The 16,917-nt window shown below is 48.9% G+C and overlaps 1 protein-coding gene across 2 annotated transcripts; it reads right to left on the reverse strand.

Moving 5' to 3' along the window:
• Positions 1–690: 690 nt before the first annotated feature.
• On the reverse strand, positions 691–12,708 carry UNC119B (unc-119 lipid binding chaperone B). Of its 2 annotated transcripts, XM_032431470.1 has the most exons (5): positions 12,446–12,708; positions 9,304–9,417; positions 6,661–6,772; positions 6,363–6,535; positions 691–4,493 (listed from the first exon to the last, which is right to left on the reverse strand). In XM_032431470.1, the coding sequence occupies exons 1-5, from the start codon at positions 12,687–12,689 to the stop codon at positions 4,381–4,383; spliced, it is 756 nt and encodes a 251-aa protein (XP_032287361.1). In that variant the 5' UTR covers positions 12,690–12,708; the 3' UTR covers positions 691–4,380. The 2 variants fall into 2 exon arrangements, with proteins under 2 accessions (XP_032287361.1, XP_032287363.1); XM_032431472.1 differs by lacking the exon at positions 9,304–9,417.
• Positions 12,709–16,917: the final 4,209 nt, after the last annotated feature.

Below are 16,917 nucleotides of genomic sequence, written 5' to 3' on the forward strand. Positions count from 1 at the left end.
AAAATTGTATTGTTTGTTACCTTAAACAACGTTAGTTTAATATTAGAAGTATGCCAATTTCCCAGTAAACACAGAAACCAGACAATGGTTTCAAGGGAACTGGCCTTTGAGGGAACTTTGGGGGGTGATACAACAGCGCTGTATCATGATTGTGATGGGGTGATATGGCTGCGTGCTCGTCCAGCTGCATCTTAAACCAGGTGAATTCTACCGCAGTTAACGCATACCTCAATAACCCTAACATTAAAATACTACATACAGGGGCGCCTGGGTGGCTCAGTTGGTTAAGCGACTGCCTTCAGCTCAGGTCATGATCCCGGGGTCCTGGGATCGAGCCCCGCATCGGCTCCCTGCTCAGCAGGGGGCCTGCTTCTCCCTCTCCCACTCCCCCTGCTTGTGTTCCCTCTCAAGCTGTGTCTCTCTCTGTCAAATAAATGGATAAAATCTTTAAAGAAAAATAAAAAATAAAAAAAATACTACATACATTTTTAATTCACAAAGCCCCCCAGCAAAACAAAGCAAAAATATTAAACCTAGAGCCCAATACTGTTCCCTGATCACCCTAAAAACCAGCAATACTCATTATTTACAGAAAGGTCATTTAAAGAAACTTGGAGCCCACCCCCACCCCAAACCTGCTCCCCCCCAGCAACCCACGGGGCCCAGTCAGGGGACAAGAGAGGACGCACGTACTGTGAAAATCTTTTATTACTGTCTCTTGTGGCAAAATAACATTTTGTACAAATAAGTCACCTAGTTTACTTTGGACACAAAGACAATACAAACTGGAATGAGGATCTTAGGTGAAGGGGAAAGAGGAGGAAGGACAGATCAGGTCATTGATGTTTCTTATATTCTGTGAAAAATAGATTTACAGGGGGAAAAAAATAGACTTTCACAACTTCAATGACTTTACATGAGGCTTTGTAAAACAAGGGGTAAATCCGCCTCCACCAGACCCTTCTTATGGCGAAGACGTTCTGTAACATGGAATGTGAGGGAACGACAAGTGGCCGACCAGGCGCTCACGGCGGCTACGGCAGCTCCTCTGCGTCAGGAATCCTTGGGCCCTGGCGAGGAATCTATGCCGTGGGTCCGGGGACAGACTGTCTCCAGTCCCCAAACCTCACTGCCATTGTGGTGACAAGAGCCACCAAAAGAAAGTAACTTGACAGAGGAAAAAAAAGAAAAGAGTACTCTGGGAGCCTACTGGGGGTGGCAGGACACACTAAGGCAAGACTCCCCCAATTTGTCCATTACACACAGCCTATTAAATCCATCCCAGAAATGAATTCCACTTCAACTGGAAAAAATAGGTCGATGATTACCCGTCACTGCCATTTCAAGGATCACCAGTCTACGGTGAGCCCCACCTGCCCTAAATCACTGCCCCTGCTGGAGAATCAGATGGCCCAAAGGCTGGAATGTGTCTTCGGGGAGTTCTGCAGGCCCCTGAAAACTGCCTTCTCCACAAGGGATCGCTGAGCTAACACATAAGGACAGGGTGGCCTACTTTAGCCCACAACTACTTTTATTGGTTATTTCTTCTGTTTGTTCTTTAGGACAAAATGAAATCAACAGGGATCTTCTTTGGAGAAGCAAGAAGAGCATTGTAGCCCAAAGGCTCCGAAGGAAAAGCGAGATGCTCTTCCTGGAGATTCCCAGGCAGAGGGATAGGAGCAGGACAGAGGAAGAGGCACAGGCATCTGGCCCCGTGGCGCCGGGTGGGCCTGCCAGGCTGCCGGAATGCGTCCCTCCAGGAGCTGCCACCCAGATGCCAGCTCTGACCAGGAGGCAGGGTGTCCCCGTGCAGGTCACTTTTCCCCTCCCCCGGCAGCACCCCCAAGACAACTGCTATCACCAGCCCCGATTCCCTACTAACATGGCCTCCCGATTCAACTTCTGACGGCTTCGGCTACTTTCAGAGAAAGGAGGACTTCCAATTCTTTCCCCAGGTCCGGTACAAAAGCGTGAATTCCAAACTCACTCTGGTTAACCCCCCAGACTGGTGATGCTTCTCCAGATTTCCTGAGTAGTGAGACACAAGAATCCGGACTCCCAGGTACAGAACACCAGACAGACCTTCTGGAGCAGATGGTGTATCTCTGTCCTCCTGTCCTCCTGGACACAGACGGAGCTCATGGCCTCGAGATGGTCCAGTGAGACTAAGGCAAGCTAATGGGGAGGAGGACATGGCCCGACTCAAGCCAGCATGCCTAGCTCCCCTGTGCTCCCCCTAGCAAAGGCTAACACCGCATAGAAGAGACAGCCCACTAGTCCACACGGCGTGGTCTGCCCTGGGACACATTTCCAAGACACTCTATTGAGCAGAGCTCTGGACAGCTCCAGAAACCACATCCTAGATAGTAATTAAATATCAAATAGTAGAAAATCTCCCAATTAGGCTACTGTCCAATAGAGAAGGGGTGGTTCTGAAGCTCAGTATGCACACACGAGTATGCTAGAGGAGCCACAAGGAGAAACCAAGCAAGGAGGCAGTATTGATGTCTGTCCACAGATGAGGAGGGAAGGAGGGGGATGCAGCTTTTCCCAGCAGCACGTGGGACAGAGCCACACAGAAGGCACCTGGGTTTGTGGTCGACTCCAGTTCTGAGAGTCACCCGTCTGGTGATGAGTAACCCATGTGCAGGGTGCCTGGTCTCTTCCCTCCCTCAGTGGCTGGATCCAGTGCCAGCACACAGGAGTAAGGGTTTTCTCAGTGGAAAGCTGCCAGCATCTGGCACAGCCCAGACTCTGGCCTGGCACAGAGCACTGGGCCAAGGTTCAAGGCCACTCACACTCTAGAATCCAAAGAGGGAGCAACACTGGTCAGCGAATGCACAGGGGGCTTCTTGGCAAAGTGCTGGCCCTTCTATCCTGGGCCCCGTGTGGCCTTTGTCCCAAACATCTTGGGAGACTGCTCTCCTTCAGCTACTATGATGCTTCACAGTGACTATTCCCACATGCCCGGGTCCTTCCTCCTGCTACCTTCCTATCAATGCTAAACCCTGGCCACAGCAACAATCTTATCAGAGGGTCAGCCACCCCAGTCAGACAACCAGGAGGAGCTGAGCCTATCCAGGAAGGGCCTGAGGACAAAAGCAGCCCACGAGGATGTGCAGGGAAGGTTTTCTGAGAACACCTTTTGAGAGCCACCTTGGCCTACTTCATTCATCTTTTCCAAACACCCAAAAACATTCCAACTAGCAGTATGAAGGATCGGAATATGCATTACTGAGGTCTGACCTGCCAGGATGGTTCCAGAAATTATTTCAGGAGAAAGGCAGACAGGAAAATCCTCCTAAATAAGAAATCTACAAAGAGTTTCAGAGGCAAACCCACATCATAAGCCAATCCTGCAGGCTCTCCTGTGTAGAGAAAATCAAATCCCTCCTTTAAGTAGCTGCTGGTCCGTAACTATCCCGGGCCCCGACATGAGCCAGATTAGCCCCAGGCACCTGTTTAATACTATCAGAAGTCTAACCACACATCACATATGCTGGGAACACCACGGTTGTCTTATAAAACCTCCCCGAAAGAAGACTAAGGAAAAAAACAAACAAACAAACCAACACAAAATACACGGCCTGCTGTGGCCTCAAGAGATCCTACTGTTCCAAGAGCACAAAACTGACAGTCTATTTCAGGAGATACTCAAAAGTTAGGAGCGAGGACAAGCAGAGCAGCTCATCTTTCCTCCAAAAAGGCAACAGGAGGGCACTGCCAGGCTGAGGCCTTGGTGTGTCCCCAGGAGGGCTGGAGGAGGAGCCTGGAAGTCAGACAGAGAAGCAGGCCTTGCCACAACACGGACCTTTCAGTCTGGCAACCCTAGCGGTCCCCGGCGCCCCCACTCTTGGCACCCCTCCACCACGCCCTTTCTTTCCAGTTGCTTTAGAACTACACACAAGCTGAGGGCAGACTATGCCGACAGCAACACTGTAAGTGGGAGGAGGAATCGCCTAGAAGAGGCCCGGCTTTCAGCTTCTCACCGTGCCTGGAAGCTACGGAGAAGCCGCTGCAAGCCGGCCGAGCCCCCTCACCCTGACGCAGCTGCGCCTGCAGGGACCCAGGCTCGTCAGCACAACCAGCAGGCAGCTAGGACAACAGGAAAATAGACTTTCTTTTTTCTCTGGACTCCAGGAGCCTGACCCTAATCCTCTAGTACCTCTGCGACCTATGGGGCAGGGAAAAGGGAAGAAAAAATACTGGGGAAGAAAACAGCACTGCTTGGCCCCTCTCTTGAGCACAGGAAACTACCACGCCCGCCTTGGCTTCCCGGGACCAGGCTCCAGATGTGTGTGGACGAACACAGTTCAACCACCTCCATGTGCCAGGACCTTGGGCCACAGCAAAGCACCTCCCCGTCCACTCCTGCAGCAGTCACTGGCCTCCATTATAGGCATAGTCAGCCTTGTTGTGCATTATCAGCTTGTTGTCAACAAAGTAGAAGCTGTCAGAACGGGTCTCATAGGGATTTTCAATCATCAGACGAACTGCAAGTCAGAGAAAGGGAAACAGCAAAGACATACGTGTGAGTCTGCCCCCTGGGCTAGGTGAGAAAAAACGTAGCATCCCCTCTGTAATTCCTAAGCCAGCGCTCCAGAACGTGTGAGCGTACTCTGCCAGAATAGTGAGGTCAGAACAGAGGGGGGCGGGCTTGGAGAGCTGGAGAGAACCACAGAGGCCCCCAAATTAAATACAATACCCACTTCAACATAAGGATGCAATCAACTCTGACATGGCACTACTTGGGCATCTCCAGCCCTTAATCAGAACCCCAGGGAAACAGATTACCCTTTTGCCAACATGGACCACCGAAGACTGTTTATTCAGTACTTCTGGTCTGTTCCCCATCTCTAGACATTCTGGTCCAAATTCCAAAAGCTGTGCCTCACTGTGCCCACCCCCCACGGGCATCCCTGACAACCAAAGGAAGCCTAGGTGTGCGTGAGTGCAGGGGACAAAGGGCGAGGAGCCTTTCACAGGCGTGGCTCAGGGTATTAAGTTGCCAATGATCCAGCAAAAGATCTGCTTGTCTTGGGATCCAGATTTAAATCTTCTGTTTGCTCAGGCAACTGCCCAGACCTCTTTAGCCATACTAGAGAGTCAAGATAATTAACAGTCACAACCTCTGATCGGTTTTGAGTTAATGATCACATGCTATTTTGGCTCCTCTGGAGGAAATGCGCTTGTTTACCACAGTTCTCAAAAGATGAAACGGATTGTTTAAAGTCCTTTGAACCCACTCGGGCCAAAGTTATTTGGTTTATATCCAGAATATTGACCTCCACATTCCTTCAGCTTATTTGGTTTCAAGAAGAAAAGTTCTATTGCCTTGGGTAAAAACTTGAAATACTATACATAATCCTTTCCTGCAAGTATCTACCTATTCTGGCCCAGCTTGGGGAGCAGGATCAGAGGCCGTCATCAACAGCCTGCCCCACGTCAGCAATCCTCATTTTACCTGGAAACAGCACTGTCAATGTGAGTGGAGAATATTCTGGTTTTCAGAATCTAACAGTTTTAAGGACCTGGGATTCTGAGAAAATATATGTAGTGTATGTAGGTCCTTCCCTACAACTCAGCCAAACTCCCCCGACTATTCACTATTCACAGGATCCCGCTCACACATTCTCATTGTTCTGGAGCCATTTTCCCTGGTTACCAACAGAGAATGCTAACCCAAGAGAGCGCCACCAGAGTCCCAGGAACTGATAAAGCCTATTCTTTCTCTCGATCAGTCCACCTCTTCCCCTGCCTCGGCTTCTCCCTCTGGGGCCTCCTGAGTTTTCCCTCCTCACAACTATAGGATTACTCTTCCTAAGACATGGCTTCCATCCGGCCACCCCCGCTGCTCCAAACTCTGTAACAATTCCCTTTTTCCTGTGGATCTATTCTGACAGCAGAGGATGAGAAAGACCTCTGATTCTAGTTGGCCCCCAGCTTCACTTCTCCCTCTGACTAAGGAGAAAGGGGAGGGTGAACAAGGAGTGCCGGGCAGGAACCAATGACCAGAACATAGTGGAAAACCAAAGCGGCTCAGAGAGGTGCTCCAGCTAACCCTAGGCCCGGGGATCGTCGTGGGCCTCCCCTCCTCTCCATCAGTCACCCCCTTTCCCACAGCAGGCACCTAAAGCAGATGGCCTGCATTATTAAAACTTTCGATGCTCCCAGACAGGCAGAGTTTGAAACCCTAGACAGGAGCACTAGGAAATGAGAAGCCTGAGGTCAAATGCCTACAAAGGCATCATGTCACCACCTCCCTCCTCTGCCAGATGAGGGCGTTGGACCAGATGGACTCCAAGGTTTGTTCCTTCTAGCCCTAAGAATCTAGAATGATACAGAAGTCAGGGGATACATACTGACATCCTCAGAAAGCTGGGGAAACTCATAGATATGTTCACAAGTGTTCCTACTGCTGGGGATGCAGAAGCCGAAATCGAAGTCAAAGTTTTTCAGCAAGCGTTCCCGGAAATAGTGCCGCTCGATCATCCGGAAGTTTGACACAGGTTTGTCTCCCACTGTGAACTCCACTCTGCAAAATAAACCTCTGTGAGCCCTACTTGGCCTCCTCCCTCCTCTAAAGTCAATCCAGAACCCAACCAAGAACATTCTTTGTGGACAAAGAGTGTTCTCCCCTCCAGAAATACTGGTACTCACGTTGCTCCGACTGTCCGGAGGCGGAGAAAGGCTGGTGTGAACTGATAGCGGACAAAACGTCCTGCACTGATATCCACGTCTCCACCTTCGTCGTCCTCCTCCTCCTCTTGGTCTGAAAGAGCACACAGAATCTTGAGTGTACTGTCTCGGCACCACTGGTCCCAACAGCACAACCAACAAATGGTACTAACACCCACAGCAGGATGGCCAGTAACGACTGCGCATTTGCTACATACCAGGCCTTGTGCTGATCACTTCCCAGAATCCTCAGAGTAACCCTGCGGGGGTGTCATCATCATCTCCATGTTACAGATCAGGACGCAGAAGCTCAGAGACATTAAGTCACATGTCCAAAGTCCCCCAAATAGTAAATGGAGGAAGCAAGGATTTGAACCCAGGGACTCAAAGCTTGTTCTCAAACACTAAGCTATTTACCTTTTATGTAGTTTAAGGGCTTGGGCCATATCCTAAGAGAGCGGCCTGAAATATAAGCCAGGTGCTAGGCCCCCGGCATGGTCAATAGCATACAGACACGTCTGCTGGTGACGAGGTTGCAGTCCTAGCCACCAACCAGAAGAATGAGACTACAAAGGTTGAAACTAGTCAAAAGCCCAGTTCAAAGAATGCAAAAATTTCTGACAGGCAGCAAAGATAACCCCTAGAAATAACCTTGTTATTTAAATAGAAGATACTGGCCTACAGTCTTGGCATACCGTAATGCCTATTCCGGGCCACGCCAGGTCCAACACTGACCACCTGGGAAACAGTGAGGCAGATAGATGGGCAATGGACCAACGTGTGGGACCTGAATGAGGGCCAGTCTAGTCCATTCCTGAACCCAGAAAGTGGAAGTTCTGTAAAATGAATCAAAGAACCATTCTAATGTGAAAAACAAGGTAGTTCCCACTAGTAGCCATCCAGTGTCCAGCAAAAATATTTTCTCCAGGTATAGGCTGAATATGGGTGCAACTGATGTCTTTTTTAGCCCCAAACATCTCCACCAATGACAACCCCAAGAGCTTATGGGCAACCAGACTGAGCAGGGGTTCAGAGCCAGCCACTGGAGAGTCCTCGCTCCAACAATGTGATTCAGAGAGAATCAGACCGAATCTTCTCAGGAATTCAAATTCATCAGAACAAGTGCAGCAGGAGGGTACTGATTCAGTGGGAGCATATTCTAAGTGAATCAAGATCCTTAAAGGTAAAGACTGGAGAAGTTGAAAATCAAGGTATTTTTACAGGATCTGCAGCTGACCCTCTTTTTTTTTTTTTAAAGGTTTTATTTATTTGACAGAGAGAGACACAGTGAGAGAGGGAACACAAGCAGGGGGAGTGGGAGAGGGAGAAGCAGGCTTCCCGCAGAGCAGGGAGCCCGATGTGGGGCTCGATCCCAGGACCCTAGGATCATGACCTGAGCCGAACACAGGCACTTAACAACTGAGCCACCCAGGCGCCCTGCAGCTGACCTTCTTGAGACAGTTCAATTTTGTACTGAAATGACTACTATGGGCCCAGCCTAATCCAAATCCACATATCTGAAGCAGCCCTGGGGTCCGTGAAACATCTGAAGTACTGGGACAGGTCACTTAGGGATGTGAATGCCACAGACCCAGGAAGCTGGCTGGCCCTGATCCTCCCAACACCAGCTAAGCACCCACAAGCTGGAGCCGTTAGGTGCCTTGGTCAGCCCTAGATTATGAGAGCACAAAGGATGCCAGATGGGGTGAGAAGACTAGGGCTCCAACCTTGGCTGTACAACGAACCTGAGCTGAGACCTTCTCAGGAAAGCCTTTCGACCTACCTGGGATACTAATACCTGCCTTACCAAATTTACAGGCTCTTCTGAGCAGCGAATCAGACGAGAAGAGCTTTGCAAAAAGAATTATTAATACAGACCTCGGTGAATACTCTGCAGTCATCCGCGCTGGTGTTCTAAAAACTAATGCCAGAGGGCGCTCCGTCCCCGGCGATGAGCTCCAAGACCGACATGTGGTCCCCTAGCCAGGAATGAGTCACCCTGGGGCTGCATCACAAGCACCGGAAGCATCTATTCAAAGCTAATTTAAGGAATCCCAAGTAGTTCATAGGTCTGGGCTTTCTGTTCATCCAGAAAATGGTGAAGATTAAAATCCAAACTAGGTCTTACAGGGAAATAGGAGGCACTGTTTAAAGGAAAGCGAGGGAGAAGACAGGGGAGCCCAGACCGGGACCCTCAGCATCACCCTTCCAGTGTTCCCAGGACACAAGGCTCAGGGGCACTTTCCTCATTCTACTTTAATTCCAAGGCTTCCTATCCTAAGTGGAGGCAACATGGTAAGATGAACGAGCACAACCTTAGGAAAGTCACTTGGAAATTCTGGGCCTCAGTTTCCTTATCTGTAAAATGGGAATAGTAACGCCTCCCAGAAATGTGAGAATTATAGGACCTGATGCAAACAGAAACACACGTACAACCAGCAGAGGGTAGATACTCAACAAACACCAGCCTCTCGGCGCAGCTTCCGACCAGCACGCCAGGCAGGCCAGGTTTCAGGAGAAGGCACTGCACGGCCATGCTGGAGGACAAGCTGCAGGATGCAACGGTTCACACAAACGGGAGCCTCGGAGACCTTCTCAAGTGGCTGCGACAATACTGAGGCCTACCTGAAACACAGGGTTTGGCAATCTCAAAGAGCACTGTCCCTGTCTCCAAGTCTCGAATTTTGAAACGAGTGAAATCAATACTGTAGATGTTATCTTCGGGTTTACATAAATAATCTGAAAATAAGAGAGAGAGAGAGAAAGACAAATGCTGTTTAATAATCCTCCAAAACTATCATTTCTTGCTTTGTCAAGTTTTGAAGCAAACTCAGGCTTTTTCTTCCTACACAATTCACTTAAAATACACCCAAAAACTTCCTCTTATGTTACAAGCAAAAGTTGTGTGAGAAGAATAAGGGGATCGAAGAAAGAAAATAAGAGCATGGATTTGGAGGGGATGAAAGATTATCATAACACTTTTAGAAACAGGGATAGTATCACGGGCTTGCTTTGGAAACACCCCCAAAATGGCCTACAAAGCTTCCATAATCTATTAACTTGATGTCACAACAGAATTTTTTTACAAATCCATTTTAAAACATTTATGCTGATCTAATGGCCAATATAGTGCCTGTTTGCCGGCCATGAGTATCGCACAGCAGAGATCAGCAAATGTTTTCTGTAAAGGGCCACATCATAAATAATTTAGACTTTGGGGCCACACTGTCTCTGTCACAACTAAACTCTGTCTCTGTAGCAAAAAGCAGTCGCAGACAACCTGCACATAAATGAGCAGGTCTGTAGTCCAATAAAACTATTTACAGACACTGAAATATGAATTGCATATAACCATGTGTGCTGAGATTTTTTTTCCCTCAACTATTTAAAAATGTAAAAACCACTCTTAGCTTACAGACCGTACAAAATCAGGCGGTGGACCATACCCACACAGGTGACAGGGCAGATCTGCTGGGAGGGCACTGGGCCAAAGTGAAGTAGAGCCCCTGACAACCTGAGCAGCTGGTCAGTATGGTACTGATCATAGGAAACTTCCCTGATTTCTTTCTACGATGTGACTCCTGATAGCATCTTCTTCTCCACAACGCATTTGAGCACTTTTTCTTACACTGTCTGCTTGTGCTAGTTGTTCCATGTTTTACAAGCTGTCTCTCCAGTAATATGGCAAACTTGAGAGCCGCTGATTACTTTGTAAATCCTAAAAAGACTGAGATGGCTTCTGCACCTTTCGAGGGTATTCAATAAATAACTTGCTGAACGGAACACAGACTTGAACAAAATCCAGAGGTCACCACGCTCTGACCTGTGGCTTTCTCCAGTAGGCTGCTGGGGTGAGTTTGAGCAAGAGCACCAATCCCAAGCTCTTACACATGACCTGAGTGCCCACTGAGAATGCCGCTAAGGGCCAGGCATTAGAATGGCCTGATTCACGGGGCGCCTGGGTGGCTCAGTTGGTTAAGCGACTGCCTTCGGCTCAGGTCATGATCCTGGAGACCCAGGATCGAGTCCCGCATCGGGCTCCCTGCTCAGCAGGGAGTCTGCTTCTCCCTCTGACCCTCTCCCCTCTCATGTGCTCTCTCTCTCTCAAATAAATAAATAAAATCTTTAAAAAAAAAAAAAAAAAAAGAATGGCCTGATTCACCCTTGGTATCAGGAGAAAGCAGGAGGCCAGAAAGCTCAGGTGATGAGCACTTCTGGACCTTCAGAGCCCCATATGAAAACGGGGACAGAACAGAAGCAGAGTTTTCACAATGTTTCAATAAACTGAATAGCAAGACCTTCTATAGATATACTCAGGCATGCAGAGGACAAGCCCAACCCAATGGAAAGGGGGGGACATTAAAATATCAAGAATCAAGTTAAACCTATCAGGAGATGGGAATTCCTTTTCATACAGGCTGGACCAAGGCCCACTGTCTAAGCTCCTGCCCCCAAATGACTGGAGCTGCCACCAGCTACCTGAGGTACACCTGAGCAGCCCCAGGCTGACAGCTAAAGCAATTCAGCAGGTAACGCTGTGGCAGCCTTAGATCCACGGAAGGAGTGCTGGTGTCGCAGGGTTAGAAATCTGGAGGGCGGCAAGGATGGGCAGGGCAAGCAGGGTCTAACCTGGGAGAGGGGGAAATAGCAGCAAGAGAAAGGGTGGCAAGTCAGGGCTTGGCTTGGAAGAGAATATAAAAAGGGAGAAGAACCAAGACGGGGTACGCGGGGCACCTGGGTGGCTCACTCAGTTAAGCCGCTGCCTTCGGCTCAGGTCATGATCCCAGGGTCCTGGGATCGAGCCCCACATCTGGCTCCCTGCTCAGCGAGGAGCCTGCTTCTCCCTCTCCCTCTGCCTGCCTCTCTGCCTACTTGTTCTCTGTCAAATAAATAAATAAATAAAATTTTCAAAAAAAAAAAAAAAAAAAAAAGACGGGGTGGGCAATGTATTTCTTCCCACCCTTCCTTATTGTCAATGAAACCTTGTAGGATGGTTGCATTTTACACAAGAAATTCTTAAACCCTGACACATTCTTAATTCACTAGAACAGGTGTCAAAAGCGAGATTCACATTTTAGACTGGGTACATAAACTGAAACTTTATTAACATATTTTCTAAAGTGGCAGGTTTAAATTTGCATGAAACGCCATGGCAATATGTTTGAGGAAGGAAGGGCCCCCCTGCACACAAAGGGGCAAGGCTTGGGACCAAAGGAGTAAGGGGGCCAAGGCAGGCTGGAGAGGGGGCTGTCAGGGGACGGAGTGGAGGGAAAGGCAGAGAAAGCAGGTAGGGGTCTGGGCGGGCAGAGCCTGCAGAGGCTGGGAGTGGGCAGGTTGAGGGAGCCTGGCTGCGCAGGAACTTCACTGATAGCCGTGGGTCTTCCAGGACGAGGGGCGGCGGTCCCATTTAACCAGGGTCAGGAGGTTCCGGTTAAGCTAAAGGGGCTCCCTACCCAAACGGATCCAGCTGAGGAGGAGAACGGCCCAGCCTGGAGGCCCAGCTGGGGCCCGCCCAGGAGGAGCCTGGCGTGGCCGGACACAGGGGAGCGCGGTCAAGCTCAAGAAGAACCCCTTCCCAACCAGGTCTGGGTGAGGGTGGGGAGCGCAGCGCCGTCCCAGCAGAGCGGCGGGCGACGCGGCCTGGCCGGCCGAGGGGGTCTGGGTGGACCCCCGGGCCGGTCAGGCGACCAGCGGCCGACTCCGCTGAAGGCGATAAGGGGCCCAGGTCCCGGAGCGAGGGCAGGGGCGCGGTCGGGCCGGCACTCACTCTCGGTGACCCGGCTGAGGCGCAGGACGTGCTCGGGCCGGATGGTGTCCAGAGCCAGCAGCTCCTGCTCCGTGACCGCCGCCCCGATGCCGTCCTCTGCCGCGTGGTGGGGCGCCTGCCGCCGCGCCTTGAGTCGGTTCAGCACGCCGCCGCCCGCCTTCTTCTTCTCTTCCTTGCCGGCCACCAGCCCCCCAGGCCCAGCCGCCGACCCCGCGGCCGCAGCCTTCGGGTTCGACCCGCTCATCGCTCCGCCGCCAAGATGGCCGCCGCCTCCGCAGCGCCGTAACTATGGAGAGCGGGGGCGGGGTCCGGGGGTGTTACCTGGGGGCGGGGCGGGGCGGGGGCGGGGCGGGGGCGGGGCCTGCGGGCTGCAGCCAGCCGCCTCCTCTGCCAGCTCGGTCCCAGCCAGGTGGTAAGCCCTAGGGGTGGCCGGGGGTGCTAACCCCCCAGACTCCATCAGGCTCCGAAGGTCACTCCAAATGTCTTTAAAATATTTCACACAAATGACTTTCTGTCATATAAACTAGGCAAGGCATCTTGAGGAAATGTTTTCTAATCTGTAGCACAGAAGTTAAAACAAGTGCTTGCTATGCAAAAGCAGCTTTCCCAATTAGATTACCATTTCTAAACCCTACTGTGCCAAGCTTTGAGCTAGACATCGGGCTAGATTACAGGGAATGTAAGAATATGAACCAAGACAGGGATTAGGTCCACCCTATTCACTACTGTATTCTGGCAGCAGAGCTAATGCCTGACACGGTCGGTGCTCAGTAATGACTGAATGAGTGAAGGCATGCCCCACAATAAAGGAGCTCCCCCTTTGTTGGGGAAGACTGTGAAGTACATAATTCATTATGTGGCGCTTCCTCTTGACCAGCCCAGTATGAATGAACTAGAAGACTGCTAACTGCTCCAACAGAGGTACAGCAATGGTGCTACCAGAACACACAGGAGTGGCCTGGCCGAATCGGAAGGGGCTTCACAGAGGTAACATGTGCACAGAACGGGGGAAGTTAATCATGATTTCACTAAGTGCAGGAGGTGGGCCAAGGGGTTGGGCGGGTGGGTGGAGGCTGGGTTAAGGCTGCCCTCTCACACCCCAAGTGGCTCCTTCTCTAGGGATTCTGGGTCAACAATCTTCTGTGTTAGAGGCCTGGGTCCAACTGTTGTACTGTGTCTGCTAGGTCTGATATCACCTCTTAGCCAGACTTAGACCAGAGTGAAACTCCACCCCTCTCCCCACAATCAGCCTCAAGACTTGGTTTATACCAGGCCTTGCTCGGTCCCTCTCACCTTATGTAAGGGGCTTGGGAGGAGCTGACAGGCCTAGCCTGGTTCCTGGACAAAATCCAAACCTGACTCCACCCCAGCTGCCCAGCCTACTGGAACAGTATGTGGCCGAGTTCCTATCTAAATGCTGCCCTATCTTTGAGAGATTACAACTGGGTGGCATTTACCAAACTGTTCAGGAAAATTTTATTTATTTATTTATTTTTAAAGATTTTATTTGAGAGAGAGAGAGAGATCACAAGCAAGGGGAGGGGTACAGGGAGAAGCAGACTCTCTGCTGAGCAGGCACCTAATGTGGGACTCAATCCCAGGACCCTGGGATCATGACCTGAGCCTAAGGCAGACGCTTAACTGACTGAGCCACCCAGGTGCCCAGTTCAGGAAAAATTTAATAGATGTGTACAAAGAATTAAAGTCCTTCCCTTCGCAAACAACTCTTTTTAAACCACTCAGCAGTGAGTGGTTACTGAAGAATTTCCAGAACTTTTAATATGCTACTTAATTGTGAATCACCAGGAGGGAGGCTCAGCATGCAGCCATTTCCCACACTCACTTACTCACTAAACCTTCGTTCTCAGAACACCAGGACTAGTTACCTGGATCCCTGCTTTTCTTTCTAGGAATTATAACAAATGTATTACCCCCCTTACCTGCAACTCCAGATCCTTTAGCACAAAGATGTTTACCACAGGACCATTTGTAACACTGAAAAATTACAATAAATTACAGTTGCACCCATTCATGTTATGCAGCTGTTAAAAAGAATGAGATCCATCTATATGTACCAGTATAGAGAGAGCTTAAAGATATATTAAGTGGGGGGGGGGGGGGGAGAGCCTCAGAATCCCATTTGTTTAAAATAAAAAGGACATGAATATATGGATTTGTATTTGTAACTGCAAAGGAAGAGGTCTGGAAATGCACTAAAGTGTTAACCGTGGTTCCCTCTGAGGAGGAGAGTATTGGAAAGACACGAGAGCTACTTATGCACTGTTTTATCACAGCAGGCATGTGATCATGGGTTGCTTGTATATTAAAAAATAAATATATATCTTAGGATCTCTGTCTGGAAAAAAATGCAAAGCCAAAGTAGCCTTCTCTTCTCTTAAAATTTAAAAGCAACTTCACACTTGATCACTTTTTTCTGCTGAAAAGAAAGTTAAATAAAAACTGCCATATAAGGGAGTTAGGGCCTGTACTCTCTCAGGTCACCACCTATGAATGTGATTAAAAGGAAAAGGCTGTCTTTAGAAAACACACACAGAAATAATACATATATATAATAATATGGTATATGTATTTATATATATGGAAGGAGTAGGAAAAATAAGGGCTATAAACTCCAATCTGCCTCTGCTTCTCTTCACCAAATCTTCCTAAGGCATATCAAAAGGCTCTTTTAAAAATTTTTTGTAAAGTACATAAACTAATACTGTGTTTGGGGGAACGAGGACAACAGAGATCTACTGCATTGAATAGTAACCCCAAGGTTTCCCTGGGCTAGATGGGTGAAGACCAGCGTAGAAAGGATGGCCTTCCCTTCATCCCAACCCCAAGCTCCACAAGTCCCTCTCCTTCAGCTGGTTGCTTTCCTCGCCGTAAGAGATGCGACAGGAGCTGTTTTCCAGGGCAGCCCCAGGGTAGCCAGGCAGTCTGCCTCAAATCAGGCCAGGCAGGTGGGGCCTGGAGCTGGTGCAGCCAAGGTAAGCAAGACATTAGAGGGCTTTTTTCTGCAAAGACTGGGAAATTCAGTCCTCCTTCCTAGTGCCTCCTAAAGGTGGCATGCATCGAATCAGCGGGTCAGGCTGGGGCTGCAGGCATGCCTTGTGGTCTGGGACTGAGAGCTGGTATATTTCCCTAGTACCCAAGTCACCACTCTCCCTGGCTGAGGGTTGTTTTTACAAAGTATTAATTTATTATTTATATCCCACCTGTTTCCCAAAAGGATTTCTGGCCTCATCCCAAATCATACAGCACAAGATTGGTGAGCGAAAATTCATGGAGCCTTGTGAATTTGTAAATGCATGTACTGTTTGACCCAGTAATTCCCTAATGGAGTCTGAAGAAACACTTGTACGTGTGCACAATACATATGTGAAAATATGTGCATATGGACATATATAAAAATACATATAAAAGGAAATATACACACCAGACTGTCACCTGTATTATCCTCTAGGGATTAGACAGGTAGGTATGAGGATGATTGAGTTTTCACATTTTGCACCCCATATAACTTAAAAATATATATATGTTTATGCATTTCCTGTATCACTAAGTCTTAAAGGGTTACTTTCTTTTCCAGAGAAGGAATGATATGATAAGCCTCCACATAACCATCACCCAGCATCATTAGTTACTTTCATTCAAACAGTTCTTTTTAAAGAACAGTCCGTGGTGTCTGGAAAACAGTATGGAGGTTCCTCAAAAAGTTGAAAACAGAGCTACCCTACGACCCAGCAATTGCACTACTGGGTATTTACCCCAAAGATACAAATGTAGTGATCCAAAGGGGCACGTGCACCCCAACATTTATAGCAGCAATGTCCACATAGCCAAACTATGGAAAGAGCCTAGATGTCCATCGACAGATGAATGGATAAAGAAAATGTGATATATATATATGTACATACACAATGAGGACATTATGCAGCCATCAAAAAATGAAATCTTGCCATTTGCAACAATGTGGATAGAACTAGAGGGTATTATGCTAAGCGAAATAAGTCAGAGAAAGACTATTATCATATGATCTCACTGATATGAGGAATTTGAGAAACAAGACAGAGGATCATAGGGGAAGGGAGGGAAAAATGAAACAAGACGAAACCAGAGAGGGAGACAAACCATAAGAGACTCTTAATCTCAGGAAACAAACTGAGGGTTGCTGGAGGGGAGTGGGTGGGAGGGATGGGGTCGCTGGGTGATGGACACTGGGGAGGGTATGTGCTATGGTGAGCGCTGTGAATTGTGTAAGACTGATGAATCACAGACCTGTACCCCTGAAACAAATAATACATTGTATGTTAATAAAAAAAAAATTTTTAAAAAAAAAGAAGAAGAGCCCGTGGTGGCATTGAGAGCATGAGCGTGCGGTTTGACAGTCCCAGTCCTCACTCTGCCACTGACCAGCTATGGGACTTTGCATGGGTCATCTATCCCCTCTGAGCCTTCCTTTCCTC

The sequence above is a fragment of the Phoca vitulina genome, unplaced genomic scaffold, assembly GCF_004348235.1.
Source record: "Phoca vitulina isolate PV1807 unplaced genomic scaffold, GSC_HSeal_1.0 scaffold46, whole genome shotgun sequence".
Classification (NCBI taxonomy): domain Eukaryota; kingdom Metazoa; phylum Chordata; class Mammalia; order Carnivora; family Phocidae; genus Phoca; species Phoca vitulina.